The 27,430-nt window shown below is 37.3% G+C and overlaps 6 protein-coding genes across 20 annotated transcripts; 4 read left to right on the top strand and 2 right to left on the bottom strand.

Annotated features, from left to right (window-relative positions):
• Positions 1 to 1,445: 1,445 nt before the first annotated feature.
• On the top strand, positions 1,446 to 9,523 carry REF6 (relative of early flowering 6). Of its 2 annotated transcripts, none has more exons than XM_022281457.2 (7): positions 1,446 to 2,582; positions 3,487 to 3,565; positions 3,762 to 3,829; positions 4,048 to 4,192; positions 4,568 to 5,241; positions 5,348 to 6,055; positions 7,098 to 9,523. In XM_022281457.2, the coding sequence occupies exons 1-7, from the start codon at positions 1,718 to 1,720 to the stop codon at positions 9,242 to 9,244; spliced, it is 4,686 nt and encodes a 1,561-aa protein (XP_022137149.1). In that variant the 5' UTR covers positions 1,446 to 1,717; the 3' UTR covers positions 9,245 to 9,523. The 2 variants fall into 2 exon arrangements, with proteins under 2 accessions (XP_022137149.1, XP_087978405.1); XM_088122279.1 differs by lacking the exon at positions 1,446 to 2,582 and adding an exon at positions 2,598 to 2,626.
• Positions 9,524 to 10,313: 790 nt separating this feature from the next.
• Positions 10,314 to 14,744, top strand: LOC111008713 (Zinc finger C-x8-C-x5-C-x3-H type family protein). The gene is made up of 6 exons (XM_022281486.2): positions 10,314 to 11,156; positions 12,315 to 12,380; positions 12,844 to 12,963; positions 13,116 to 13,367; positions 13,672 to 13,932; positions 14,273 to 14,744. The coding sequence occupies exons 1-6, from the start codon at positions 10,653 to 10,655 to the stop codon at positions 14,477 to 14,479; spliced, it is 1,410 nt and encodes a 469-aa protein (XP_022137178.1). The 5' UTR covers positions 10,314 to 10,652; the 3' UTR covers positions 14,480 to 14,744.
• Positions 14,745 to 14,943: 199 nt separating this feature from the next.
• LOC111008714 (RPM1-interacting protein 4 (RIN4) family protein) lies at positions 14,944 to 17,125 on the bottom strand. Of its 6 annotated transcripts, none has more exons than XM_088122284.1 (4): positions 16,946 to 17,125; positions 16,124 to 16,313; positions 15,393 to 15,590; positions 14,944 to 15,313 (listed from the first exon to the last, which is right to left on the bottom strand). In XM_088122284.1, exons 2-4 carry the CDS (start codon positions 16,136 to 16,138, stop codon positions 15,290 to 15,292), a joined length of 237 nt encoding a protein of 78 aa, XP_087978410.1. In that variant the 5' UTR covers positions 16,139 to 16,313; positions 16,946 to 17,125; the 3' UTR covers positions 14,944 to 15,289. The 6 variants fall into 6 exon arrangements, with proteins under 6 accessions (XP_087978410.1, XP_022137179.1, XP_087978407.1 ...); XM_022281487.2 differs by having other exon boundaries at positions 16,124 to 16,303; positions 16,946 to 17,089; XM_088122281.1 differs by having other exon boundaries at positions 14,944 to 15,310; positions 16,124 to 16,303; positions 16,946 to 17,089.
• Positions 17,126 to 18,746: 1,621 nt separating this feature from the next.
• On the top strand, positions 18,747 to 20,718 carry LOC111009052 (phosphopantothenoylcysteine decarboxylase HAL3a). 7 transcript variants are annotated; one of them, XM_022281978.2, is made up of 3 exons: positions 18,747 to 18,893; positions 19,199 to 19,606; positions 20,163 to 20,718. In XM_022281978.2, the coding sequence occupies exons 2-3, from the start codon at positions 19,262 to 19,264 to the stop codon at positions 20,454 to 20,456; spliced, it is 639 nt and encodes a 212-aa protein (XP_022137670.1). In that variant the 5' UTR covers positions 18,747 to 18,893; positions 19,199 to 19,261; the 3' UTR covers positions 20,457 to 20,718. The 7 variants fall into 7 exon arrangements, with proteins under 7 accessions (XP_022137670.1, XP_022137671.1, XP_022137667.1 ...); XM_022281979.2 differs by having other exon boundaries at positions 18,825 to 18,893; positions 19,111 to 19,606; XM_022281975.2 differs by having other exon boundaries at positions 18,880 to 19,008; positions 19,111 to 19,606.
• Positions 20,719 to 21,682: 964 nt separating this feature from the next.
• On the top strand, positions 21,683 to 23,380 carry LOC111008661 (GDSL-like Lipase/Acylhydrolase superfamily protein). The gene is made up of 2 exons (XM_022281411.2): positions 21,683 to 22,461; positions 22,651 to 23,380. Exons 1-2 carry the CDS (start codon positions 21,826 to 21,828, stop codon positions 23,152 to 23,154), a joined length of 1,140 nt encoding a protein of 379 aa, XP_022137103.1. The 5' UTR covers positions 21,683 to 21,825; the 3' UTR covers positions 23,155 to 23,380.
• Positions 23,381 to 24,078: 698 nt separating this feature from the next.
• Positions 24,079 to 27,263, bottom strand: LOC111008662 (E3 ubiquitin-protein ligase AIRP2). 3 transcript variants are annotated; one of them, XM_022281412.2, is made up of 6 exons: positions 26,828 to 27,263; positions 26,487 to 26,599; positions 25,171 to 25,333; positions 25,010 to 25,076; positions 24,551 to 24,779; positions 24,079 to 24,438 (listed from the first exon to the last, which is right to left on the bottom strand). In XM_022281412.2, the coding sequence occupies exons 2-6, from the start codon at positions 26,576 to 26,578 to the stop codon at positions 24,228 to 24,230; spliced, it is 762 nt and encodes a 253-aa protein (XP_022137104.2). In that variant the 5' UTR covers positions 26,579 to 26,599; positions 26,828 to 27,263; the 3' UTR covers positions 24,079 to 24,227. The 3 variants fall into 3 exon arrangements, with proteins under 3 accessions (XP_022137104.2, XP_087977740.1, XP_087977739.1); XM_088121614.1 differs by having other exon boundaries at positions 26,487 to 26,759; positions 26,828 to 27,257; XM_088121613.1 differs by lacking the exon at positions 26,828 to 27,263 and having other exon boundaries at positions 26,487 to 26,821.
• Between the last annotated feature and the right edge of the window lie 167 nt (positions 27,264 to 27,430).

Raw genomic sequence — 27,430 nt, 5'->3', positions numbered from 1 at the left:
TAGTTCAACGATAATTGACACTCACAATCTTCTTGTATCAAATGTATATGTAATTGCTAATATGAGTATTACAATGGTTGAATTCAACCAAATAAAATATCTACAACTTACCAACACAATCAGGAGTCTTTAACTATGTCGAATTTGTCTATTCGAACATAACTCAATAGATAAGACACTATTACTATTTTAAAAACTCAATAGATAAGACACTGTTACCGTTTTAAAGGTTGGCAATTCGGATTTTTTACCCCTACTATTGTTGAACTAAAAAAATATTACACCGAGTATGGACTCAACGTTTAAAATTTAAATATATACTAAATGGAGGTGGAAAGGACAAAATAAAAAGTAAGAAGGGCATTTATAGCAATTTAGTCAATAGTGAAAATATATTGTTAATTGTCTAAATGCTAAGACATGTTGGATAAAACCACATATTGCGTTTTTTTCCCTTCATCTTTCTCCATGCCCTTTCCATATGAAAGCTACTATCATTTTTTTTATTTCGGTAGAACATGCGAAGGTAGATTGGGACTCAAATTTATGACTTTTTAGTCGATTTTAATCCATTAAATTATGTTCTTGACGATAATTATTAATAATATTTCGAAGGAAAATTATATTTTATATTTTTTCTGATTTACTGTCACAATTTTATTATTACTTATATTAATTTTAATTTAATATAATATTATTTTTATCTACTGTAAAGCAGTCTATAACATTAAATTTTTTGTTGTACCACGAGTAAAAAGTATGAGATTCAAATTCACGACTTTTTAGTCAGAGATGAGTGCCTAACAATTTGAATGGATAAAATTTGTTGACTTATAATTAAATGTTTAGTATATTTATACCATACACATATATATAAATAACTACCATTGTCTCTTTGTTGTTGTCGGTACTTGTTATGTATAGACAACCAATATTTTTATAATTAAAGAAACAAATATATACAATTTAGTTGATAATATTAAAATATCGTTTAGCTCAGTATTAATTGACATCGGTCTCAGTACCTTCGAGTGTTGACACCTAAGATCAAAGTTCGAACTCTCCAGTATCTAGAAGTAAAAGAAAAAAAATCTAAAATTACGAAATTTAATAGAGTGATTTTTTAGAAGTATTTTGATTAAAAATATACGTCATAACCAATTGAATTATGCGTTGGGATTGATGAGATGAAATTAGATATCCTTTTTCTTTTTTTTTTTTTTGAAGAAAAACAACTCTTCTCCCAAAAAAAATAGACAGGAATTAAGGAAAGAAACATAAGAATGAGCGGCTAAATCTGCAATTATGAAGTTGTAGGGTCATCTTACGAAATATTAAGTATGGAGGGCAGAAGAGTGTAAATAAATGGAAAAAGAGGGGTGAATTTGAGAGGCGTTCGCAAACCCAGAATAAATCCCCCCACTCACATGTCTACTCTACTCCAACCTCTCGCTCTCCTCTGCCCCCAAATATAAAGTTTTTTTTTTTTTTTTTTCCTTTTTTTCAACCTCTGGGTTTTTGCTGTTCTTTGTTTCCTCTGTATGATTGGGGAAACAGAGGAAATTGTATTGACGAGATTCCCGAAAGGAAGAAGCAGAAAATGAAACAGGGAATGTGAGAAGGTTTGTTGTTATCTTCTGTGATTTCGTGCCTCTGTTGAAAATGGGTGTTGCATGAGAAACCCTGCTGCAGTTTACCTTCAACTTCGCTACTATTAATGGCAGCCTCAGCTCTGGCCGCGGAGCCGACGCAAGAGGTACTTTCTTGGCTCAAAACCCTACCTTTGGCCCCAGAATACCACCCAACTCTGGCCGAGTTTCAAGATCCAATTTCATACATTTTCAAGATCGAAAAAGAGGCTTCCAAGTTTGGAATCTGCAAAATTGTGCCCCCTGTGCCCCCTTCACCGAAGAAAACTGCAATTGTCAATCTCAACAGGTCACTTGCTGCTCGTGCCGCCTGCTCTGACTCGAGTAATTCCAAGTCGCCGCCTACATTCACAACTCGCCAGCAGCAGATCGGGTTTTGCCCGCGAAAAACCCGCCCAGTTCAGAAATCAGTGTGGCAGAGTGGCGAGTACTACACATTCCAGCAATTTGAGGCTAAGGCGAAGAGCTTCGAGAAGAGCTATTTGAAGAAATGTGGGAAGAAAGGGGGGCTTTCACCTTTGGAAATCGAAACGCTCTATTGGAGGGCAACTCTGGATAAGCCGTTTTCGGTGGAATATGCGAACGATATGCCTGGTTCAGCGTTTGTGCCGGTTAGTGCAAAAATGTTTAGGGAGGCAGGGGAAGGCACGATGCTTGGTGAGACTGCGTGGAACATGAGGGGGGTGTCCAGGGCGAAAGGGTCTCTGTTGAGGTTTATGAAGGAAGAGATTCCAGGAGTTACTTCTCCAATGGTGTATGTTGCTATGATGTTCAGCTGGTTTGCTTGGCATGTAGAAGACCATGACTTACACAGCTTAAATTATATGCATATGGGGGCGGGAAAAACATGGTATGGCGTACCGAGAGACGCTGCTGTGGCGTTCGAGGAGGTTGTTAGGGTTCAGGGATATGGAGGAGAAATTAATCCCCTTGGTGAGTTGATGGCTGCATAGCATTGAAGTAGAGAACTATTAATCGTAATTTTCCTCATCTTTGATTTTTAATGATTATAGGAAGAAAATTAGTCCAGAATGTCAATTGCCTCCCCCACCTCCAAATTAACTTCACCACTAATCTTCATCTGGGTTACTTCTAGTCTACACATGTCCAGTTAAGTTATTAAAGGAAATATTCTAGTTGTATTTGTTAAGTTGGATGGAGAGAGGACATTTTTTAGACAAATTTTTTTGCTGATTAATGTAACTGAATACATGTCTTTTCACAGACGAGCTATTAAACATGATATTCCTCTGATCTTTACATAAGCGGATACATTTTCACAGCCTTGTTACTTGTCTGACCAATCACACTGATTGGTTCTGTAACTCACTTGAACTTTTGAGGTTTACTCTTTTACCAACCGAATGCCTGCTCAGTTCCTTGGCCCCATCTAATATTGCTTGACATGGGTTTTGTTTTCCCTTTTGCATTTACATGGGTGTTTCTTTCCCCATAACTATGTCAATTAATTGCTTGCTTGTTTAAAATTCTGTTCTGTATCTATAATTCATGTTTGTCATGATTGCCCCATTTGCAACTTGTAGTTAAGTTTTGATTATAAGAATGCTTCAAGAAGTGGATCGTTCTTAGCCTTTTCCTTTTCTTTTGTGTATGTGTTATAAGTAGTACAATCATCCCTTGTCCTTCTCTTTTCTCTTTCCACAATCAATATTTGCTTGTCAGATCATTATTCTTTCTTAGTAAAGAAAACATTTTAGAGTTGTCTTCATTTAATAAATTAAGACGGTCGTACTTTGAAGTGACTACAACTTGGTTCAAAATATAGAGCATCAGTTTTGGAATTTTTCATAATCAGTACTTCTCTTTTATCGTCCAGTTACTTTTGCTGTTCTTGGTGAGAAGACCACTGTGATGTCACCGGAAGTTCTAGTTAGCGCGGGGGTTCCATGTTGCAGGTAACCATCATTATGCTAACCTTTTCTATTTTCCTCATTTACCTATCATTTCTCTGTTAGGTATAGACTTGACGGTTAAACCATCAGTCAGTACCAATGGTCTTACTCTTACCAGTTGATGATGCCATTGGCAACATCATTTGATCTCAAAAGCAACCAGGTCTATATACTCACCTCTTTAATTGATTTGTACCAGGTTAGTGCAAAATGCAGGTGAATTTGTTGTCACTTTTCCTCGAGCTTATCATACAGGTTTCAGTCATGGTGAGGTCTCGATAAACTCATAACACCATAGTTTCGTGATGCACGTGTGATTGATCAGTGTTGTTCATGTTATATATATATGTGTGTGTGTGTGTGTGTGTGTGTGTGTGTGTGTGTACATATGTATGTATATTTTTTAATTTTAATAAATTTTATTAAATTCTGAATTGCAATTATATCTGTATTTTATAATGTGCCTATTTGATATTTTCCTCTAGGATTCAACTGTGGGGAGGCAGCCAATATTGCAACTCCAGAGTGGTTAAGGGTTGCTAAAGATGCTGCAATTCGTAGAGCTTCAATCAATTATCCTCCAATGGTCTCTCATTTTCAGTTACTATATGATCTTGCTCTAAGTTCGAGGTTTGTTTTGCCTTCTACTTATAATTTCCATTTTAGCTGCATGATTCCTTTGACATCTCATTTGCAGTCGCTTTCTTGTTCTTTTATCTTCTTGGAATTTATTGAAAATCGGATAAAATCTAATATACATGTGTGCTTAAATTTGTTTTGATTGATTGCTACATCAACTATATATTCTTCATATAAATTATTTCTGAAGGTTTAAACCCATGTCATTTAGAAATCTATTGTTAGAAAATACTTGTTCAGCTTACTAGAATGCAGCAAAAGTAACAAATTCTTCCATCATTATAGATATTGATCTTTTGGATTTTCATCTCTCCCACTATATGATTTTCTCATTCTTATACACACCTTTTATGTTTTAACATGCAGAACACCTCTGTGGATTGGTGCTGCACCAAGAAGTTCACGGCTAAAAGATAAAAAGAAGAGTGAAGGGGAAACAGTGATAAAAGAGTTATTTGTACAGAACATTGCAGAGAATAACAGCCTGCTGCACATTCTTGGGAGGGGTGCTTCAGTTGTACTTCTTCCCCAAGGTTCTTCAGATTCTATTTATTCGAAACTGCGTGTTGGATCGCACTTGAGAGCAAAACCTAGATTTCCTGCTGGTTTTTGCAGTTCCAAGGAAGCAACTAAATCTCCTCAAAGTTTTGATTATGATAATCTCACACTAGAAAACAGCCAGGGAATAAATCGAGTTAAAGGTTTCTATTCAGCTAATGGACCATATGCTACTCTATCTGAGCGAAGCACTGATAATTTATGTGCTTCAAGTTCAAGAACTTTGAATGCCAACAACAAACGAGGTGGTAGTGCTAATTGTGATGGGTTATCAGATCAAAGACTGTTTTCTTGTGTCACATGTGGTATTTTAAGCTTTGCCTGTGTAGCCATCATCCAACCCAGAGAACAAGCTGCTAGGTACCTTATGTCAGCTGACTGTAGCTTCTTTAATGACTGGGTAGCTGGTTCTGGAATAACCAGTGAAGGGATTGCTATTCGAGATGGGCATGCAGTTACTTCTCAGCAGATTAGTAATAGTGGTAGGTTTTCTGCCTAATCAATATCCTACTTGCTGGCATTTTTTTAATTAATAATTTTGTTGAGGTTCCATTCTCTCTTAGAATGCTCATTTAACTACCAATGCAGGAAAAAGAGAAAAGTGTGTCTCTGATGGTTTGTATGACGTCCCAGTCCATGCTGTCAATCGCCAGCTTCCAGTAGCAGATCAAAGTTACGAAGCTAATTCAAATACTGAAAACCGGAAAGAAACTTCTGCCCTTGGCATGCTCGCATTGACTTATGGACATTCCTCTGATTCTGAGGAGGATAATGCTGATGCAGATGCTGTGTTAAATGCGGATGATACTAAACTGATGATCTGTTCTTCAGAAGATGGCTATCAGTTTGAGAATTCTGGTCTTACTTCTAATGAATATTGCAAAAACAGTGCAACTTTGGATCATAATCCCTCTTCATTTAGTGTTAATACTGCAGATCAAATGGACTTTCAAGTCGATGACTATGAAGAATTTGGACGAGCTAGATTTGATTCCAAAGACTCTTTCAATTGTTCTTCTGATGAAATTGATGGCATAGGTTCAACTAAGAAAAATGGCTTGTCAACTAGATATCAGGATTCACATGTGAATAACAAATCTCCCTCAGATGGCGATATTGAAAAACCAATGTTTGACAAGACCACTGAACCAGTGGAAATTGAGAATATACCATTTGCTCCAGATATCGATGAAGACTCCTCGAGGTTGCATGTATTCTGTCTGGAACATGCAAAAGAAGTGGAACAACAACTTCGCCCAATTGGAGGAGTGCATATTCTTTTACTTTGCCATCCAGGTGCAATGTTTATTGTTTATATTGAACTCTGAACCGTTCTCTCTACCCCATAAAATAATAACCATTAATTTTACCTGAAAATATCTTTTGCTTATCAGTGATTTGTGATTTTGTTGGTGGTTCTAACCTTTTGAGTGGTTTAATAAGTTCTCCATTATCTCTGGAAGTGTTATGGTATGATGGAGTCATCCCTTTAGAAGTTTGTGTTTCTTTGGATTTTGGCATTGACGAGGTTTATATGTACTTGTGATCAGACATTTAAAGGAACGACCTCATCTTTCTTTCTTCTTGGTGCATTACATTCCAATATAATGTTGAATCCTTGAATCATTTGTATCTTTGCTGCTAATTATATAAGGGACTGGGTCTCTGCTGCATCAATTTGATGTTGTGTAGGTTTTCCTTAGAACAAAAATTTCAATCTCTTTGGTACCCTATTGGAGGCCCCTTAAAAAGGATGCTTGTTTTACTGCATCATTCAAAATACATTTTCGGGTTTTATGGTTTCAGATGAGCATTGAAATTCTTTTAAACAAGTTCAAATATCTTGGGTCAGTTTGGGCCACTCCATACCACTAATTAATGTCAGTTTGATGCTCTTTACTGCTATGTTAGTTTTTCTTGTTATGTGGGCAAAATATCAAGTTATTCGTTCTTTTAGAATTCTTCAAGCCTTCTACCATTTTTTGTTTTCTCGATATTTATGAGTCGCTAAGTTGTACTTATCTCGGGGCTATCTAGAGGTCCAAGTCAGAATGGCTGATACTACAACTTTGAACCACGCATCCCCATCATTTTCATTTATACCTCTACTTTCCAATATGATATTATTTCTTTCTTATTATGATATAAAAAGGTACGTGCATTAGTAAACACTCATGACTACGTTCACAAAATGTACTGTTTTGAACATCCCTTGCTTTCTTTACAATGGTTATTGCCAATAACCATTATTTGCAGTTTGTTATTTCCTTTGAAATTATGTTAAACTTTAAATTTTGGCTGCCCCTAACATCTCTATATCGCATAAAAATTGTTGCAGACTATCCGAAGATGGAGGCAGAAGCAAAATTGGTGGCAGAAGAATTAAGAATGGACCATCCATGGACTGATACGATGTTCAGAGGAGCCACTCAAGATGAAGAAAAGAGGATTCAGTTAGCTTTAGATAGCGAGGATGCAATTCCGGGTAATGGAGACTGGGCTGTAAAGTTAGGAATTAATCTCTTTTATAGTGCCAACCTCAGTCACTCTCCTCTTTATAGTAAGCAGATGCCATACAATTCTGTTATTTATAATGCATTTGGTCGTAGTACTTCGGCTAACTCTTCTGGGAAGCCAAAAGTCTATCAAAGGAGGACTGGCAAGCTGAAAAGAGTTGTTGCAGGGAAATGGTGTGGGAAAGTCTGGATGTCAAATCAAGTTCATCCTTTGCTAGCAAAGAGAGATCCTCAAGAAGAAGATGAAGACGTCATCTTCCATTCTTGGACAATGTCAGATGAGAAGGTTGATAGAAAACCAGAAAATATCCAGAAAAATGAGACTGTTATGGTAAATAGAAAGTCTGCTGGCAAGAGAAAAATGGCTTCTGGGAGCAGAACAACTAAGAGAGCCAAACCTATAGAGACAGAGGACATGGTTTCAGATGATTCGGTTGAAGATTGTATTCATCAGCATCATAGCATTCTTCGAAACAATCGATCTAAATTTGTTGAGAGCAATGATGCTATGTCGGATGATTCTGTGGAGGATGATTCTTGTAAAAAACGTGGAAGAGTTGCCACCAGCAAGGGAGGGGCATATTGTGGGACGGATGATACAGGTTCAGACGATTCTCTTGGATATCGTAGTAATCAGCGGCGCCTAGGCTTTTGTGGAGCTAAGCTGCCCAAATGGGGTGAGATAGAACCTGTAGTTTCTGACGATTCCTTTGAGCACGATTCTTCTCAACATCAGAGAAAAAAGAGCAAGAGCAAGATGGAGAAACATTTCGAGAGACAAGATGCGCTTTCAGATGAGTGTCTGGAGAGTGGTTCCCTTAAGCAGTGTAGTAGGATTCCGAGAGGCAAGCAAGCCAAAGTTTTTAAAAATGTCATTTCACATGATATAAGGGATGATAGTTTTCTTTGGCATCATCAGAGGACGTCTAGAAGCAAGAAGGCCAAATCTATCGAGAGTGAAGATGCAGCTTCAGAGGGCTCCCTAGACAATAATTCTCATCAGCATAGGAGTATGCCTCGAAGCAAACCGGACAAATGCGTTGTGAGGGAAGATGCATTTTCAGATGATCCAGAAGAAGATGATAGTTCTATTCTGCAGCATTGGAAAATTAAAAGAAACATGCCATCCAAATACATTGAGAGAGAAAATACGTCGGACGACCAACTTGACAATGGTGCTAATCAGGGCAGGAGGAGGATGCTTCGGAGTAAGCCGGTCAAGACAGAGACAATTCCTCAAATGAAACAAGAGATCTCGCGACCTGCAAAGCGGGGAGCCTCTCAGACTTTGAAGGAAGAATTCTCTCAATCTCTGAAACGTGGAGCTCGTCATATGTTGAAATTAGAGACCCCACAGCCAATAAAACCACATGCCACAAATCTGCGAGGTAAGCAAGCTAAGAGGAATAGTAAATTTACTGATGTAGAATCAGAGGAAGAGCAACCAGGTGGACCTAGCACACGTCTTAGAAAAAGAACTCCAAAGCCTACTAAGCTTTCTGAAGCGAAGGTGAAAGATAAAAAACAAATTGGTAAGAAAAAGGTGAAGAATGCTTCATCTTTGAAGACTCCAGCAGGGCATAGAGATTCGAAAGCAAGGGATGAGGAATCAGAATATCTTTGTGATATCGAGGGTTGCAACATGAGTTTTGGTTCAAAACAAGAACTTGTCTTGCACAAACGAAATATCTGTCCTGTCAAGGGGTGTGGAAAGAAGTTTTTCTCGCACAAGTACCTTGTGCAGCATCGTCGGGTACACATGGACGATCGTCCCCTCAAATGTCCATGGAAGGGCTGCAAGATGACTTTCAAATGGGCATGGGCCCGAACAGAACATATTCGTGTTCATACAGGCGCCCGACCTTACGTCTGTGCTGAACCAGGATGTGGTCAGACGTTCAGATTTGTGTCGGATTTCAGTCGTCACAAGCGGAAGACTGGACATTCGACGAAGAAAGGTAGAGGATAATACTGCGGCCGATGAATGTGTTACATGGATAGTTATTCTGTTGGTCAATTGACAGATTTAGGGTTAGATATAGGGATAGGTTTAGAACATCCCTGTAATTATTATCATTGAGAGTAACAATTAATTCTGTTGTGCTGTCTGTGTTCGTTGGTGCTATTTATTTCCTGTAAACCTGAGCAATTGCTTGGATCTTCAAAACATTCTTCGCCAATGAATGTCAGATGCTAATCCTCATCTTGGTTGGGGGTTGGACATTACCCCTTCTGGGAACTTTGTGCAGTTTTCTTTTCCTTCCATTGATGCAATTATTTACTTTTACAACTGATATGCTGTTGCTCTATTTGGTGGCACATCCTTCTTCTTGTGCCATTTGTACGTAAAACAATGTAGACATCAACTTTGACAAAGTTTGGAAGTTGTCTTCTACTCATCCAATGGAAAAGATAAAAGTTATTGACCAGTTGAGTATTTTCAGTTGGATGAAGAAGAACATTGTTCTTCCCTGGTTTTTCACAACATTTTGAATTCTCTCCATATAATGCCAAAGAAGTCCCTTCTTTGATTTCTTCAGAGAGAAATTTATGGTCTTCCTGTGTAGTTTGAGCTTATCTTGAACTTGCATGCAGCAAAGACTGTTCATATTTATTTGAAATTTTACTTCTTTCTTCTAAAATTTGGAGCTTCAACTGACAGGAGAAATGAATGCAAGAATCTGTCATTGGGAGATGACTTTTGCCTCTGAATCTGGGTTTCTCTCAGGTTTCCATGCCTTGTTTTGAGGCTGCGTTTAGCAATTAAACCACTAGCATTAATTATGTTACCAATTTCATCTTAAATGCATTATGAATCACAGAGCATTTGCATTTCTTATGGAACTGAAAAGTCATTGTTTTTTCCAATTCATTTCTGATATAATAAATAAAACCACAAGTGGAGGTATTGAAAATAACTTAAAGATCAATATTCTTTGTTCTCTCATTAAAGGGGTCTTTTTGAAAAGTTTTACCTTTAAACGTTTTTATATCATTTTTACTGAGATTCATGGAACCTTGAGATGGAAACCCATTTCTCTTCCATGGTTTCTCATTTTTACTTGCATTTTTTTTTTCCAAATTTTTAGGTAAAAAAATCCAGTCCAACCCAATTTACTTTCTCATTCAATGATATCAGATCGCCCAGAAGAAAAAAAAAAGGAAAAGGAAATCGTTTAGAGAAAGAGAGAGAGAGAGCGCAAACGTACGCAGAGCAGAAAGTAACCTTTTTTTTTTTGTTCAACTTTTTTTCTTGTTTTTAGTTCTCACTTAGTGTGTCAACCCAATTGCTAGAAAAGTTATCTTTCACAACACCCATTTCTCCATGTACTTTATTCTCTGTAGCTAGGGTTTTTTTGCTTCAAATGTGAGGCAGAATGGAACCTTCTGAAGCTGTTTCGACCCCTAATCACAGTGAAGACACGACTTCTGGATCTCAATCTTCACAGTTACATAGTTCTGTTCTTGATCCTGCACCATTTGATGCTCAGTATGTGGCCACGGACGATCCCATCCGTGCAGAACTTCAGAAATTGGATTTGAAGGATGAGAAAGAGGAGGTGGTGAAGGATTATGACGAAGGTGGGGAATGGGAAGGTGAGACGAATCCTGGTGAAGGTGAAGGTGAAGGGAATGCTACCCAGAAGATCGATGAGAGTGATCGAGATAGAAGTATTAAGAATGACGATGACGATGAGGAGGTAGATGCCGGCGACGGCGACGGCAGTGAGGTGGAAAAGAGAAGGGAAAGGTGGGGGAAAAACAACCACCAGTACCCAGTACGGCCCGAGGCTGAAGATTGTGCGTTTTACCTCAAAACTGGGACTTGCAAGTTCGGATCATTTTGCAAATTTAATCACCCTGTGCGAAAGAGAAACCAGGTGTGCTTTTAGTGAGCAAAAACCTCTTTTTAAATGTTTTAATCGTTTTGTGTTTGAAAGTTGATCGTTAAATTTTCTTTTCCAGTATCATCTTCAGCTGATAAGTTTCTGTAAATTTTGCATGTATGGTATTTATACTTCATCTCTGCAAAATAGGGTCCTATAATTATTTTCCATGGAGAAGAACTATCAATTCTGTCAAGAGAACTGATGACAGAGGAACTGGTCAGCTGGAATGAAGTACATTTCTGTGTTAATTTTATTTATTTGTTTGATGAATGATGAGAAACAAATAAAAATAATTAAAAAATTAGAAGTACAAAAGAGAAGGGCCAAGTCCAACCTAATGGAGATTGCAAGCACTACTCCAATTGGCTAGTTTTTTAAAGACGCATGCTGCATTGAACTAATAAAATTAGCTGGGAAGATCATAATATTTATTTTTTCTCTTAAAAATTTGAGGAAGTAGTCTTCATTCATGCATTATAGAAGCTATTAACGTATATCAGCCTGCTTATGTCTGAGCTGGGAGTTGCCTGGTACCAGTGGATAGGCATGTTCTTCTTCTTCGTCTATCTGTAGCTCTGTTGGTAAAAGGATGGATTGAATCTGCTCTGTTATGATATTTGAATTGTACTCACTTCTGAGAGTTGAAGAATTGAGATTGTGTTTGTGGTAACATTGTGTGTGGAGTACTGTTAAAGCAAAATTGCACAAATGTTCTTACCTACAAGAAAAGAAAATTTTGCAGAGGACTATGTGGTTCTTATATCCATGTCTAGGTACCTCGTAATTCTTTGTTTTCATTGAAAGATTCTATATGGTCCATGAAGAAAGACCATGCAAAGTCCAGTCCCATTTATTACTCTCACTTAGTCAGCCTAGTTCTAAAGACTGGAGAAATATCTCGAGTGCTCTTGTTTTTTGTATATGGTCGAATATTTCTTAATTTTATGCCTATGAAACTGCTATTTATTTGATTTCAAATTAGTGATGAGTTCTTCTCAGCTTCTTCTTTTCCTGTTATGTCTCACTTCCCTCGGTGATTTCTTAGTTTTTGCTTGTTTTATATAATCTGGATTTTGTTTTCCAATTGTTAATCTATTTATTTTTTGGATGACAATTTTTCTTGATGGGGTTTTTTTTTTTTTTTGAAAGGCTGTTTCTGAGAAGTTGAAGCATGAAGATGACTCAGTTGGGCAGGCGAGCAAGACAGAATGCAAGGTTTCATTGTGTTATGATTTCATGAAAGATGCTTCAAGTATTTTACTACAATGATATGGTTTCATGCATTCCCCTGTTCCACTGTTTTAAGTGGTTTTGTTGGATTACTTTAACTCTATTTATATGACTGATTAGTTGGTGCTATATAGGAAGTTTTTGTTCTAGATTCCTTTCGTGGTTGTGCCTTAAGGTCAAGTATTTAAGATGATCCTTTCAAACAGTAAAATTTTGCAGTCTATTGCAGACTTCCATGGTTCATCATGTTGCATTTTATTGCTGAACAGGAAAATTTCATCTGATACGAATTTTGAGGTTTAGAAAACATTGGTAATCGTTATGTTGTAAAATGATGCATTCCAATGGAGCTTGCTTATTATCAATCTCTATTTTATCGTATAAGATAGTGAAGTATGCATGACTTACTGATATCAGTTAACTGTTATACCTCATGAGTGATTTGCAGTACTACTCGAGGACGGGGGGTTGCAAATTTGGAAAAGCTTGTAGATATAACCACACACGGCCAAAAGCATTGGCAAACCCGATTCTAGAGCTCAACTTCCTTGGTCTGCCAATCCGACCAGTTAAGTTTGTGCTTTGTTGTTGTTTGTTGGCGAACTTTTTCCAATTTGACGAGAATCATTTGACGCGTAGATTCTCGATTCATCTGGAAGGATCACTTTTCTCTCACTTATCTCACTTATCTTGAAGAACTTATGAGTTTTTTATTGACAGGATGAAAAAGAGTGTCCCTATTACATGCGCACAGGATCCTGCAAATATGGAGCGAACTGTAGGTTTAATCATCCCGATCCTACAACCGTGGCTATACCTGAATCCCCTTCAGGATATAACAATGGAGTGCCCCTACAAGGTGCACCACAACCACAGATCACATCCTGGACTTCACCAAGAGTACTGAATGAAACTACATTTGTACCTGCCATGATTTCACCATCTCAGGATTCAGAATGGAATGCATACCAGGTACTGTAGTCCTTTCATCTCAGGTTTAAAGTATTTCGGTACCATTAATAGATCTAGGTACAAATACTTCAAGTCGTAAATGTTAAAAGGAAAATGGCTTTGAGTACCAAAAGAAGTTGAAATTCCTGTGCACTGTAAAAGAAAGAAATTTCAGTTTGCAGCTAGGGGGCTGGATTTATTTTCAGGTTTAACCTTCTTATTAAGCTGCATTTTCCCCTCTTACTTTTACTTCCGGAATAATTGGCTTTGGTTTTGGTTTCTGGTACTTCTTAGCTAACTTTCTCTGTGACATGTTCATGTTAAGGCACCTATATATCCATCAGATTTAAGCGTGCTTCCGCCTCCAACATACGTCATGAACAATCTAGCATCTGATACAGATCTGTATCCTTCTCATCAGCAACTGGAAGAATATCCCGAACGACCTGGTCAACCCGAATGCAGTTACTTTCTGAAGACAGGGGATTGTAAATTTAAATCTCTTTGCAAATATCACCATCCAAAGAATCGGAACGCCAAGTTAACGACCTGCACTCTCAATGACAAAGGGCTGCCTTTGAGACCTGTAAGCTTATACTTCTCATTTCCTGGTTGTGTTTATGAAGGACAATTCTGTAGAAAATAATTCTTTGATCCCCTTGCCCAATCCAAGGGACCAATCATTATTCATATAATTAAAAATATTATACTCAAATCGAATAACTTTGCATAAGAAATAACTTAGGAATGATTTTACATTGCATTTGTTATAGTATATGACTCTATTTGCATGCATTGTACAACCTTATCTTTCTTTTCTCTTCCATTTATTTTGCTTTACACTCTTTCCCAAAACCAGAAGGAAATTCTTATGTTCATGGCTCTCTAGTGTTTACTGATTGTTCAAATTTCTATACGATATTCAGGATCAGAACATATGCACGTATTATAGTCGCTATGGCATCTGCAAGTTCGGGCCATCTTGCAAGTTCGACCATCCCATTCTTCCAGCTTCTTCAACTGTGAGCGAACCTGAACAGCAACCTCATTACGGCAACTTTTCCACCATCGAAGGAGCTGAAATGGCTGGAGGAGGGAGCAGAAACAGCACCACAGTTGAGCAATCTGCATAAGAAGTTTGTGCAGAGGCCTGCTAGATATATAGAGGATTTTACATGGAACATTTGTTGGTTAAGGGGGACAGGATATATTCAACTCGTTTTCCCGTCGGGTTGAGCTGCCATAAGCTTTTCAAACAATGGCACTTATTTTCTATAATTTACGTTAAACAAAGAAAATATGTAAATTATACCTATATTCTCTCATGTACTGACCGATACACACAATGACTATAATCCTGTAGCTTTAAGACAATTTTATCTGGTGATTTGGGATCAACTTATGGCTGTAATACTGTTGTTTCACCTGGCTATAGAGAGCACACACAAGGGCCAATGGCAAACAACATTACAAAGTATTTAATCCAAATCCTCTTTATATTCTTCCAAATATCTCTGTTGTCATGAAAAACAACAGCTGCCTAAGAGGACGTCTGCTTTGTTTAATTAAAGAGCGATACAACAGGACAAATGGATCATGAGCAAGCCAGAAGAGTAAAGTATGTTGATTTATATATATGTGTTTAGGTTCCCATCAGAATCCTTCCACCATATGTTGATACACAAGGAACACAAGAAATTGAAACACGATTTTGACAATGTAATCTTTGTCTTTTCCATCCTGTATTACATTACAAAGAAACAGAAGAACATGTGATATAAATTATTATATAACGTAGATATATCGTGGAAAGCCAAAGTGAAAAGGGAAAAGAGTAGTTATTAGAAATTTGTTGGTGCAACAACTTTGTTGGGATTCAGAGGTCTGGGTAGATCACTCACATCCTACGGGCTTTCACAGTAGATACACAAATTGAAGATCCTTCAACCACAGCAAAACCACCTCTTCTGCATCCAAATACCAAGAAAAGATTAGACTTGAAGATGTTCATAACAAATTTATTCTCACGTCTTCTATTAAACAGACCTTCGGTGGATGATATTGAGGGAAAGTTTCATTGTTATAGATAGACTCATTTCTCTGAGGTGAAACCGTGCTGGCAGCAGTTCCAGTGGTCTTCTTCTCATCTCTAGCCTTGTTAAATATGACTGTAAATCCTTCCGCAGATGCAGGATTATTTACATCCCATTCACCAAACTTTGGCAGTGGACGACCCCTGTCCTGCTGCAACAATGCAACGATACCTACATGAGACTTTATATGAAGCACGCTACTGACATCTAACACAAATGTTAAAAATGATCTCTACAGGTCAATGCATTCAGATAAAGGGACAGATGTAGTTACTTATTATTGACTCTGCAATTCTATAGCCTACAGTACTCTTCTACTATGCAGACAGAAGATCAGCAAAAAGAAGCACAGGCGGGTGTTTAACAGGAATTAAGCCAGTTATGGCACATGGACGCACAAAATGTCCTCTTTTTGCTCTTTAATTTGCAAACAAGTGATGTAGACAATCCTCCCTAAGTATTTTTCAATGCAGTGGGGATGTTGATTATGTTTCCTACATGGTATTCTTTTTGAATAGGAAGTCAAGCTTTCATGGAGGAAAATGAAAGAATACAAGTGTGCCTCGGAAAAAGATAAGTCCAATGCAAAGGGAGCCTAAACAAAAACTTATTATCTATATAAGACTCCTTAGAAACAGACACCCATACACAGAGACATGGAACCTAGCTAAAGATCATACCTACCTCAAAGCTGCTCATCACCTCTAGAAGTTCTCCTATTCTTCTCCCGTTTAAGAAAATCTTTCCATGGTTTTCTTGGACAGTCAAGCAATAAACGGCACTGTTGGAATTTTCACACACAGGGGAGCTATAAATGTTGCCATTGGATTTCTCTACACCCGCCCTTTTCCATGTTCCAGAATGCTGGAATACGCTAACATTTCAATAGCAAAAATGGTGACCATGGATATGAGTTCCCATATATCCAAGTTATCAACTCCCTAATAAGACAACCATGGTATAGCTGACTGAAAAATTGATCAAGTTAACAGCTCATGAAAGAGAACTTCCACACATACATAGGACAAGCTAGATGAGAGTTGAGAAGAGTAAACCGCAATTGATCATTCCATATGAATAGATTATTATACTCCCTTGCTCATAGCTTGTCGAAAATACAGACGACACGGGATTTCAACACTAATTGTTCTCCAACACATCAAATGTATTAGAATAAGGGAGAAAACCCACCATATACAACCTTGACGAAAGGAAACGGTTATTAATTGCATTACAAAGCACTGTTAGCTCCAAAAGGAACCGAAATCGCTCAGCTAATGGCGCCATCATAGATTAAACAAGAACTTATTGTTCAATAAACAAATTCTACGACTACGACCCTAATGCCCAATCACCGAATGGTCTTAATTAATCCCTTTGATCATCCCAAATGGACACAATTGCATTTTCTTTCGGGAAACGGCACGAACAGTTCAGCTTCTCCAACTAAATTAAAGCAGAAGATGCAAGAATACAAAGAATACAGAAATGGTGTATAAATCTTACCGAGCCCATGATTGCGGGACGGAAGGGCAGGGGATCGGATGCGAGAAGACCAAAAATGGAAAAAAAAAATGAGAGTGCGAGCAATACAGGATGGAAAACCTTGCAAGAACACACAATTTCTTGGAGAGAGGAGAGAGAGGAGAGAGAGTTGAGACCGAAACGACACGCAAGATAACGTGGGATACACGTCGTTTAACTTCCCCAACTGATTTCAATAACACCATTACAAAAATATAATTTTTTGGTCAAATATTATTAAACTCTTTTTTTCTTTTAATAAATATTATTAAACTATATATATATATTTACTTATTTGTTTAGTACGGCAAGTGAGATTTACCTCTTGTCAGAGATATACACTAATTATCGCTAAACTATGATGTTGTTATTAAACTTTATATATATTGTAGTAATTTGTACACAATAAATAAATGTATCGTAGTAGCAATTTTTATGACGAGAGAAATAATATCACTAGTTCTAGTATTTTATTTTGTATTTACAAATATTTATAAATTTTGTAAGAAATTGTTAAAGGGGTGATGGCAAAATTTAGCAAGTTTCATGGTTAAATTAGTCCCTCCCTCCATAGGAAATATTTTAAAATAGACTAAAAAGTAAATAAAATGTATTTTATATATTATAAATATCATATTTAAGATTTTATTATAGTGCAGGTAGAATATCCTAAAATAAAAAATTATGAATGTCACGTGATCTTATTCTTCTCTAGAGATTGAAGGTTGAATCATCAAATACCAACAAAAAAATTAAACTAAAAACCATGTTTAGTTTCATTTTAATATTTAAGTTTTTTTTTTAATTTAAAACATAGCCCATAAAAAACAAACTAAGTTTTTCTTCGTTTCTTTTTCCTTAAAGCACTTTATTAAAATTCACCTCATAGAAAATTTTAGACTGAACTAATAATTACCGTAAAAAACTCATTTACCGTTTTGGTCCTATACTCTGAACTACCTTTTTCACATTATGATCTATATGCAAGTAATGATCCTTTGTGTATGTATCGAATATGTGGATAATGCACATGCTCCAAAGGCCAACCGTCTATTCCAAGGTAATAAAAAAAATTACATGCATGAAAAAAATTCCTTCAGAACAACAAAAGAGAGCAGAGCTTTAGTGTTTTCAACCATTGTTCTTGTCTCATTCAGCACCTTCAACTCTTTATTAATAATTTACACCGATTTGAGATAGTCATATTCAACAAAAATTCGTCGGAGGGCCAAATGATTTCCTGAGCAGAATCTTTCGTTAATCGCAAGACATTTAGCAATTAAGAGAAATTGGGTAAGTCATAATCATTCCACCTTTCAAATCATCAATGTTGGTTTCTTAGAATCACTCTTATTCTATTTCGTTCAGAGTACATAACATTAACATATTCATTTCACCCAAGCCAACAGTGATATGTCAATTAAATCTTAATTAAGTAGGAAATGTAGGAGAAACTATCGTTTTAAAATCCTACAATCCATCATTTCTCTTCATGATTTTTATCCTCAACTTCTTTATCGTTTTGAAAAATGATAACTCCTTTCACATTTCTTCTCTTTTCAAACTTAATCCAAACAAGTTCCACGTTAATTATATACCTTCTTTCAAATTCTACTACATCAATCAATTTGATGTAAAGATTAAAATGATTTGACAATTCTTTTTAGTACAGTAAATGGGGTGGAAAAATTCCTAACCCACTAAATTCCTCTATCGATTTTTTTATACAATATATAGAAATAGAGATCCGAACTTATTACACGAAATAGAGATTCGAACCTACTTCGTTATAAATACCGAATTATTACAGGAATTAAATTTTTATCACGAAAATACAACGTTTTGTAACCCATTTTTAGTTAACAAGTATTTTTGTTTTACACTTGCACTTCTTCCGGTCTCTCTCCATCGGCATCGGCTCCTGCTCTTCGTAAGCATCTCTCTCTCTCTTTCGTTCCATTATTTTTTCGGTGCGAAACCCTGGTTGGTGTTGCAATTATAACCTCAGATTCAGAGGGACAAGTTCAACGGTAGCGGAATTTCCAGTTTGTACTCCTTTATTTTGGATTTTCATGTTCTATTCATCATTTGGTGATGAATTCTAGGGGGGCTGTTTTGTTTTATTTCCTCCATTGTTATCTTCTCAGTTTGAATTTGAGTAGACAAGGTGAAATCCGAGGAATTTCGCGGTCGAGAGAACTTTAATTTGCAATCGAAATTTGATCGTCTTTTTAGGTTCAATAGTTGCGCTGGTAACGCTTCAATTCGAGCCTGTCTTGGGAGTTTGTTCCATAGGGCATGGCATATCCGGAACCTGCTGATGCAGAAAGAGAGGTGATGCAAGTCAACAGTGCTCAGCGGAAACCCAGGATTTTACTTGCTGCCAGTGGAAGTGTGGCTGCAATTAAGTTCGGGAATCTCTACCATTCTTTCTCCGAATGGGCAGATGTTAGAGCAGTGGCTACTAGCGCCTCTTTGCACTTCATCGATCGAGCATCTCTTCCTAAGGACGCGATACTGTATACCGATGTGGATGAGTGGAATGGTTGGAACAAAATTGGAGATAGTGTTCTTCATATTGAGCTTCGCCGGTGGGCTGACATCATGGTCATTGCCCCTCTGTCTGCAAACACGCTCGGCAAGGTACAGTAGCTTGATAAAATTCCAAGGGGGAATTAAATGTTTTTGGCCTAATCTTGCTCCTTTTCAGAATTGGGTTGGTCTGGAAGTCTGATCATCTTTGTAAATATCTGAATTGGCTACTGGTTGGTTTTTTGCTTTATCGATTTCATACTGGTTAATGTTATATGTTGATGTCCAGCCTGTTTGTGTACACTTTTGAATGCTACTTAGTCTGAATGCTATCATGTTTAAAGATATGCATCCATCTACATTGGATTTGGCTCAAATGGTCCACTATAGCTGGTACAGCTCAAGCACTATGTCTATAATCTCGGAAGAAAAAGAGACCTTTTCAAAATTTTCGGCTAGGCATTGTACCATTTCATTTATAGCTTGCCTATTTCCTTAAGTTAATTTTCTTGTTTACAATATCATACTTGAGTAAATCAGAGATGCCATATTTCTGTAGCTTATTATACATTTTGAAGTTGTAGTTCTTGTTGTGTATATTGTGATTACAAGGCATGCTACCTTTTCATCCTTGACTTAGGTTCTGTCGCATTTTCTTTTGTTCCAGATTGCGGGTGGATTATGTGACAATCTATTGACGTGTGTCGTGCGAGCATGGGACTATAACAAGCCACTTTTTGTTGCACCAGCCATGAATACCTTCATGTGGACCAACCCATTTACCGAACGACATCTCATTGCAATCGATGAACTTGGGATAACCCTCATCCCACCTGTTACCAAGAGACTAGCCTGTGGGGACTACGGCAATGGTGCAATGGCTGAACCTTCCTTAATCTTCTCTACAGTGAGACTCTTCTTCGAGTCACGAATGCAACAAAGTGCCAGAAATGGCGAATAGTTCAGTACATGAAAGCCTTTGTCAAGAAGAGGAGAGAGATGGAAGGGATAGTAGATCTCCGCTTAATTAACAATTGGAAGTTGTAGCTGTTGCTATTTAATCTTGTATAAATTCGTTTTTGTTAACCCCTCTGTGCTGAACCCTCTGTTCCCCTTTGTGCATTATGTAGACTGTAGAGGCACTAAAAGCCTTGGAACAATATTTTTAAGGATATTTCTTAGTTTATGAAGCCATCACCTAGTTCATATTTGGTCAAAGTAAATTCTTCTGTGTCTCCATTCCTCCAGAAAAAACAAAAACTTCCAGCAAAATGAAGTCTTCCGACATCAACCAAAATGGCATTTGCAATTTACAGAACAAAGATTTATTTTTGGTGGAGAAAGGTGTGTTGCAATTTACAGAACAAAGATTTATTTTTGGTGGAGAAAGGTGTGTTTGATCGTAATTATTTTGGCAATTTTGGCTTTCTAATTTTATTAAGAAACGTAAGCATTTGACAACTATCTATGTTTTTTCTTATTTCTTTTTTTAGAAACATTTTCAAAATTATATAGAAATTTTGTAAATATCAAAAACAAGTTTTTCGTTTTTGTTTCCGCTCATTTTGTTCCAAAACGTAATTAAAAATATAGTTTTTATGATTATTGAATCCATAGGTGTGAGAAACATGCAATTCTATTTGTTTTCATTAAAAATGAAAGAAACATAAATAAGAAATGGCAACATTACTAAACGGTCCGTTGCTGCGTCTAGGTGGATCAATAAATGAGTGTAGAGAAATCAGGTGACTGTTGGCCATTACTCTGTGAACCTTGATTTTGAAAGGGAATTCCAAAAAGGAAACAATCCACGGAGAGATAGAGGTGTGCAATAAAATCGCCACCCAAAAATTGATGCTGGTAGTTGAAACATTTAAGGATGTTTACCAAAGTAAGCGCAGCCCATAAATTCATTTCCAATCTACTACATATTCTCTCCAACTAAAATGCTATTAAAATAATATATCTATTGATCATGTGGTTGAATGTTAAAACAGAAGTGAAAAGTTGTCCTTATTGAATGATCAACCAAATTTTCTTCACCCACTTGATTTCTTGGTTCAAATTTCATTTATTTGACTCTTTGCCCATCCACACCAATTTTGAAACAACATAATTAGCTACTCACCAGCTATTTAAAACTCTCACTTATGTGGTCTTTGTAGATTCAACAATATCTTTCTTGTTAAAGGAAAGGGAAATGAAACCAACCAACTCCTGGGTGATGAAATATTATAGAACATTGTTTTATCCAATATGTGTATATATAAACCAAACCACAGAGAACTTCCACAGAGTAAAAGCTTCTTGTAAGGCAAAAGAGCCTTGAAATGATGGTTCCTTCTTTGACATACTACACCGCTGTCTATGTTCTCTTGTGTGCTTTCGCTTCGGCTTCTCCGACTGCAACCGAGACGCATCCACGTCTCTTCAATAAGATCTATGCCTTTGGAGACTCATTCACAGACACTGGCAATACAAGGTCTATGTCAGGGCCAACTGGATTCGGCCATGTCTCTAGTCCTCCTTATGGTAGTACCTTCTTTCACCACCCGACCAACCGATACTCGGATGGACGACTAGTGATTGACTTTGTAGCTGAGACGCTGTCCTTACCTTTCTTGCCACCTTACAAATATTTGAAGGGCAATGACTCCTTTCATGGAGTTAACTTTGCTGTTGCAGGGTCCACAGCTATAAACCATGATTTCTTTGTCAGAAACAACCTTAGCCTCGACATTACTCCTCAATCTATCCAAACTCAGCTCCTTTGGTTCAACGAGTTCTTGGAGACTCAAGGATGTAGAGGAGCAGAGACAGAGAAACAGTGTAAAGCTGCACTTGATGATGCTTTGTTTTGGGTTGGTGAAATTGGAGTCAATGATTATGCTTACGATATTGGATCTCCCATCCCTGATGATACCATCCGAAAGCTCGGTGTGGCCAGCGTTACTGGATTTCTACAGGTAAATGACCCACTTCCACACTGTTTTTTAAGCTGTAGAACATAAGAATCTTACTTAGTATAAAGCTTAGAATGAGATGTTGAGAAAAATTCAGAGGGAGTTTGCAAGTTATAAATGAGAGCTGCATGGCATTAAACTGAGAACTTTTCTTTGACAGTGCCATTCTTTGCTTTTATTTTTATTTTCCAGTCTCTGTTGAAGAAGGGTGCAAAGTATGTGGTTGTTCAAGGTTTACCACCAAGTGGATGTCTGGCATTAGCAATGTCTCTGGCTCCTGTTACTGACAGGGACGATATCGGCTGCGTGAGGAGTGTAAGCAACCAAACCTATGTTCATAATGTAGCTCTCCAGGCCTCATTGCAATCTTTAAGGGGGCAGTTTCCTCAAGCTGTCATCATATATGCTGATTACTGGAATGCATATCGAACAGTTATTAAAAATCCCAGCAATTACGGTTTCAAGGAGCGCTTCAAAGCCTGCTGCGGTGTTGGTGAACCCTACAACTTTGATGTGTTTACTGTCTGTGGAATGTCTTCTGTCAGTTCCTGCAAAAACCCATCTGAATACATCAATTGGGATGGAGTTCACCTCACCGAAGCAATGTATAAAATAGTGCATGACATGTTTATTGAAGGTGGACTTACCCGTCCTCCTTTCAGTTACCTGTTGGACATGAAACGTCGTCTGGGATAAGCTGTTGACAGTGAATCAGCTTGATGGTTTTTGTTAGTGTTTATCTTTGAGATCTTTAAACTTTAGCTATGGAAGTAACCTGAGCAGTAACATTGTATAAGCCTTCCTATTCATTTGAATGTCTTCTGATTCTGAGGTCCATTCCTTCAAAACTAGAAATGAGTTACTACTTGCAGAAAAGAGTAAAAATAAGGTTCAAAACTTGTGACATGAACCATTTTTTAAATCAGATTAGACCAGAATGATCATTGTTTACCAATTGAAGAAGACAAATCCAACTAGACTAACATTGGATGCATATATGAATTCAAACCCAAACAAGTTTTGGTTTTAATGGGTTGGTTCAATCATTGTTTTTAATTTTCCTTTGGAGCATTTTCAGCTACTTCCTAATTTCAGGTTAAAAAGGAGAGACAAGAAACGTAGCAGAGGAAAAGAAGCAATGAACGTTTTTCAGCTAATCTGTACAAAGAAGTTTTCTTTTTTCTTTTTTCTTTTCTTTTTTTTGATATCAGTAAGTGTCTTTGTCCACTTGTGCATACCTCAACTAATCTCACGAGACAATTGTCTGGCTCTAGCAGCCTCGTTTAAGAAGCTTAATATTATATCATCATTATTACTCCAACCGACAGTATAAGAGAACAATCAAATGGTTATAAAATAGCAGGACAAAAGCAGATGATTTGATGGACCAACTGTTCAGAAGATGTTAAGAGAACCACCTAGAATGGCGATCCATTTAATGAGTAGCTGAGGCAATAATCAATAGAGACAGCAGAATGTATTCTGGTTTTTAACAAGAGCTTCTAAAAGAAATTTCTTTTATCATCCACCATTTGACTTTTCCCTGCTAATGGCTTTTCTCATACTTTCTCACCAAATGCTGAAATGGAATATCACAAATCAACCTCAAGAACTATAATATTATGTTAGAAGAAGAGGATCTCATGTATAACTGCATCACACAAAAATTAAATGAGAGCAGATTTTCTAGGCGAAAAATTGCTCGCCTCCCCAAATTTGTGGACGACTAGCAAATTGTCCAATGTACACTGTTCTTATTGTTTGGTTTGTTATAATAAGTGTTCGTAATACATTAAGAATAGCACATCAGGCGTATCCTCAGGTAGGCTGTTTATGAAAAGATAGAAGCGTAACATATCTTCCTTCATGATAGTACGAGTGTCAACCACGTCATTACTGCACATGAGAACCCAAAGATCCCCGGAGGCTACTCTCTTCAAACTCCCTCGGCAGAACGGGCAAGATTCCGACTTCGATTTCCTGTAATATATGAGGGAAAAGAGGCATCAAAAGTTTTTCTATGAAAAGTACCTTAAGCTATTAACAGTATACCGAGTTAAAGACATGAATATAAGAGTGAGGCCTTCTATACCAATCATGGTAGCAACTTGTGCACATAGCATGGCAACAATGTGGCAAGACAATTTTGGTACGCGGCTCCATACAGATCCCACATTCGTCTTCTCTTTCTGTGTCTACCTCTAAAAGTTTCTTCTTGTGTTCTAATCTCTTCGAGATCGCCATTCCCGTGCGGAGATCTTCAATTCTATCTACTTGCGATGCATAATCACAGAGCCGCTGCAGGGATGGTAATATGACAGCTGCATTCACGTTAAAGAATATAAAGATTAGTTTAAACTTTGATGCACACAATAACTAAAATTTTTTTTAGCTGTTTACTACAAATTTTTTCCAGAAGAAAATGGATAAAAGAAACGTGCCAGAACAAAGGCGCATTCAAATTTTTTGCCTGACATAATGTCACTGGACAAACCTTCAAATAACTTTTACAATAAGGACAAAAAGGGACCAAGAGAGATAGATCACTTACAGTAGAATTCGCTTATAGTTGCTTTCTTTCCGCACGATGAGATATCGGGCCTTCCATCAGAGTGCACCTGGAGATTAACAAAAAGTATCAAACATCAATATTGTTCTTCCTCTTCTCTTTCCCATTTTTCTTTTCTTATTCTGAGTAAACTGGGGGCTCACCTTGTACAAAACTATGTGGAATAGGTTGAAGTAACTCATAGATAGATATGAACATGAGCAATCCATCCATTGAAGCAAGTAAAGAACAACTGGTGCCAAATGGTTGCAAACCAATTTCATTTGGAAGGAGGAACCATCCTTGCCTCTAGGAAAGGAAGCTGCACTGCATCATATGGAAGATTTAAATATAAGATAATTGCTTCATTCCCATGTTCAAACTAACATTTTTCAGTTGGCAGTGCATTCTGGGGTGTAAATGTAATATCAATATGAACTAAATTTTAAAATGGAATTTTAAGAAAGGAAGATAAGGCCTGAAAGGCTAGAGCCTAGAGCTAAACATATATTGACATTGTAAATATGCTAGAAACTTCAGAGTTGATTAATATGACAGCACAGTCCATATAGTTTCTACTGACAGCAAATGAGTAATTGAAGGAAGCTGCTATTAACTTTTGTCTTCAAAGGACAGCCACAGCAACAAACTAAATTCTTTTTTCTTTTATAACCGGGTATTGGGCCTCCACCACAAAAAAATTATACGAGGAGGTTGGAACAATGTGGCTGGATCTAGGAAAGAGAAATTACAAAAATACAAAACGTATTTCGAATCTTTATCTATTATTAGAGGGCCTACACATTTTGAACTTGCATCCAAACAGTTATTAGGAGCAGCCACGTTTAAAACTTTTTCCTTCGTCGCATTTAATTTTGGACCTAGAAAGGCTTTGCCCGCCCAACCAATCTTGGACTTGGAGAGGTTTCGCCCACTAAAAGTCAGCTTTGAGAGACCATGAGGGTTTTAAGTTTTTAAGCTTTCAACCTAGGCCTGAACTCAGGCATCGTGAATGATATCGCCAAACATCGAGATTAAAGAAAAAAGTTTCACTATTATTGTCGCACTAAAAGTTTTTAGTCCTTCTCACTTGTGGAGCAATAACATCCCATTCAACCACAAAAACTTTCATTCAAGCATCATCAAAGGCAAAGAAAATCTGAAACTTCCTTTTCTCTCCTTCAAAAACACCAACCTACCAACTATGGAATCAAAACAAACACCATAAAGGCAAACCTTGCCTAACTCTTACCAGTCACATTTCCATTAACTTTCAAAGACACAAATCAGCATTTCACACCACAAACTTGTAAAGTAAACTATCAGATACAAAATTTGTGCAATGGGTTACAACATCCCACAACAAAATATGCCATTACCAAGGTCCAGAGAGAGCCCCAAAAGACATGGCATCAACCAATAGCCCATACAGAACTCAGAAAATAAAAATGTATAAGAAAATCAGAGAAGCAGAGCTCACAGCGTATTGGCATGGCGAATATCAGCTTCTAGAAACTCAATGAAATCTTTGTAAGAACGCCCTGAAGAAAGCCGCTGGTAATAATCCAACATCCTCTCCGTCCGAGATTGTTGCTGTCAATGCAATGCCAAGGTTCCACAATTATAAATATGATCAGAGAGAAAAGAATATGAATAAAGTTTATATGTAACTTTTGTGTAGCCATAGAGGCCTCTTCTGGGAGAGAGAGACTGAGACTGGGTCTTCTCTGTATTTCTTTGAAAATTCAAACCCCTGAAAAGAAAGAAATGAGTCCGTTTATCCACTTTGGTACTCTAGAGTCTAGACCCCTTAACAAATACCTTTGAAAATTCGAAAGTTTCTTCTTGGGGCTTTTGATTTTGTTGGTTGGATGATTAAATGACCACCTAACTTAAAAAGTTTCTCTTTTGATGAAGAAAGCTCATTTTTTTTTTCGGACAAGTCTTGGCCCCTCGTTTCACTACATTGACCATTTAATCGCCTTGTAACAAGGGGAAGTGGAAACTTCGACATTAGAAAACTGGCAAATTTTTGTTTATTGGCTTGTTATGTTCTCTATTTGACCGACTCGGCGCTTGTTTTGAAAAAATGGGTATTATCAATGGAGAGAGTTTATTTTATTCAAGGTTCGCGGCTCCAACTTCCACTGAATGGGCGGCGGCAATGGCAATGGCAATGGATCAATATTTTGCTAATTTGGTATCAGTCTACTTAGAAGTTAGAACCACGGATGAGCAAAACATGGCTGCTGTCAGGAGGTGGTTTCAGATATGGGTGATAAAGATGAAATTGTAGTTTCACATGAAAATATGAAAAGGAATATATATATATATATAGGTTAAAAAACACATTTAATCTTCACCTTAAATGTGAAGATATTTAACCACGCATCCCGCATCCCGTCGCCGCCGTCGATGAAGCCG

Source organism: Momordica charantia (assembly GCF_013281855.1).
Source record: "Momordica charantia cultivar OHB3-1 chromosome 3 unlocalized genomic scaffold, Mcharantia_2.0 BLBB01000003.1, whole genome shotgun sequence".
NCBI lineage: Eukaryota > Viridiplantae > Streptophyta > Magnoliopsida > Cucurbitales > Cucurbitaceae > Momordica > Momordica charantia.
The sequence above is the reverse complement of the archived record's forward strand: the minus strand, read 5'-3'. Positions and strand labels throughout refer to the sequence as shown.

Excerpts from the sequence above, each read along its gene's own strand:
- LOC111008661 (XM_022281411.2), top strand. The coding sequence starts at position 21,826 with ATGATGGTTCCTTCTTTGACATACTACACCGCTGTCTATGTTCTCTTG. Across the intron at positions 22,462-22,650 it reads GCGTTACTGGATTTCTACAG|TCTCTGTTGAAGAAGGGTGC; the intron begins GTAAATGACCCA and ends TTTATTTTCCAG.
- LOC111009052 (XM_022281978.2), top strand. The coding sequence starts at position 19,262 with ATGGCATATCCGGAACCTGCTGATGCAGAAAGAGAGGTGATGCAAGTC. Across the intron at positions 19,607-20,162 it reads CTGCAAACACGCTCGGCAAG|ATTGCGGGTGGATTATGTGA; the intron begins GTACAGTAGCTT and ends CTTTTGTTCCAG.
- REF6 (XM_022281457.2), top strand. The coding sequence starts at position 1,718 with ATGGCAGCCTCAGCTCTGGCCGCGGAGCCGACGCAAGAGGTACTTTCT. Across the intron at positions 2,583-3,486 it reads AGGAGAAATTAATCCCCTTG|TTACTTTTGCTGTTCTTGGT; the intron begins GTGAGTTGATGG and ends TTTATCGTCCAG. Across the intron at positions 3,566-3,761 it reads GCGGGGGTTCCATGTTGCAG|GTTAGTGCAAAATGCAGGTG; the intron begins GTAACCATCATT and ends GATTTGTACCAG.
- LOC111008662 (XM_022281412.2), bottom strand. The coding sequence starts at position 26,578 with ATGTTGGATTATTACCAGCGGCTTTCTTCAGGGCGTTCTTACAAAGAT. Across the intron at positions 24,780-25,009 it reads AACTATAAGCGAATTCTACT|CTGTCATATTACCATCCCTG; the intron begins GTAAGTGATCTA and ends ACGTGAATGCAG. Across the intron at positions 24,439-24,550 it reads ACAAGTTGCTACCATGATTG|GAAATCGAAGTCGGAATCTT; the intron begins GTATAGAAGGCC and ends CATATATTACAG.
- LOC111008714 (XM_022281487.2), bottom strand. Across the intron at positions 15,591-16,123 it reads AGGTGATGAGCAGCTTTGAG|CAGGACAGGGGTCGTCCACT; the intron begins GTAGGTATGATC and ends GCATTGTTGCAG. Across the intron at positions 15,314-15,392 it reads CTCAATATCATCCACCGAAG|AAGAGGTGGTTTTGCTGTGG; the intron begins GTCTGTTTAATA and ends ATTTGGATGCAG.
- LOC111008713 (XM_022281486.2), top strand. The coding sequence starts at position 10,653 with ATGGAACCTTCTGAAGCTGTTTCGACCCCTAATCACAGTGAAGACACG. Across the intron at positions 12,381-12,843 it reads CGAGCAAGACAGAATGCAAG|TACTACTCGAGGACGGGGGG; the intron begins GTTTCATTGTGT and ends AGTGATTTGCAG. Across the intron at positions 13,933-14,272 it reads AAGGGCTGCCTTTGAGACCT|GATCAGAACATATGCACGTA; the intron begins GTAAGCTTATAC and ends TACGATATTCAG.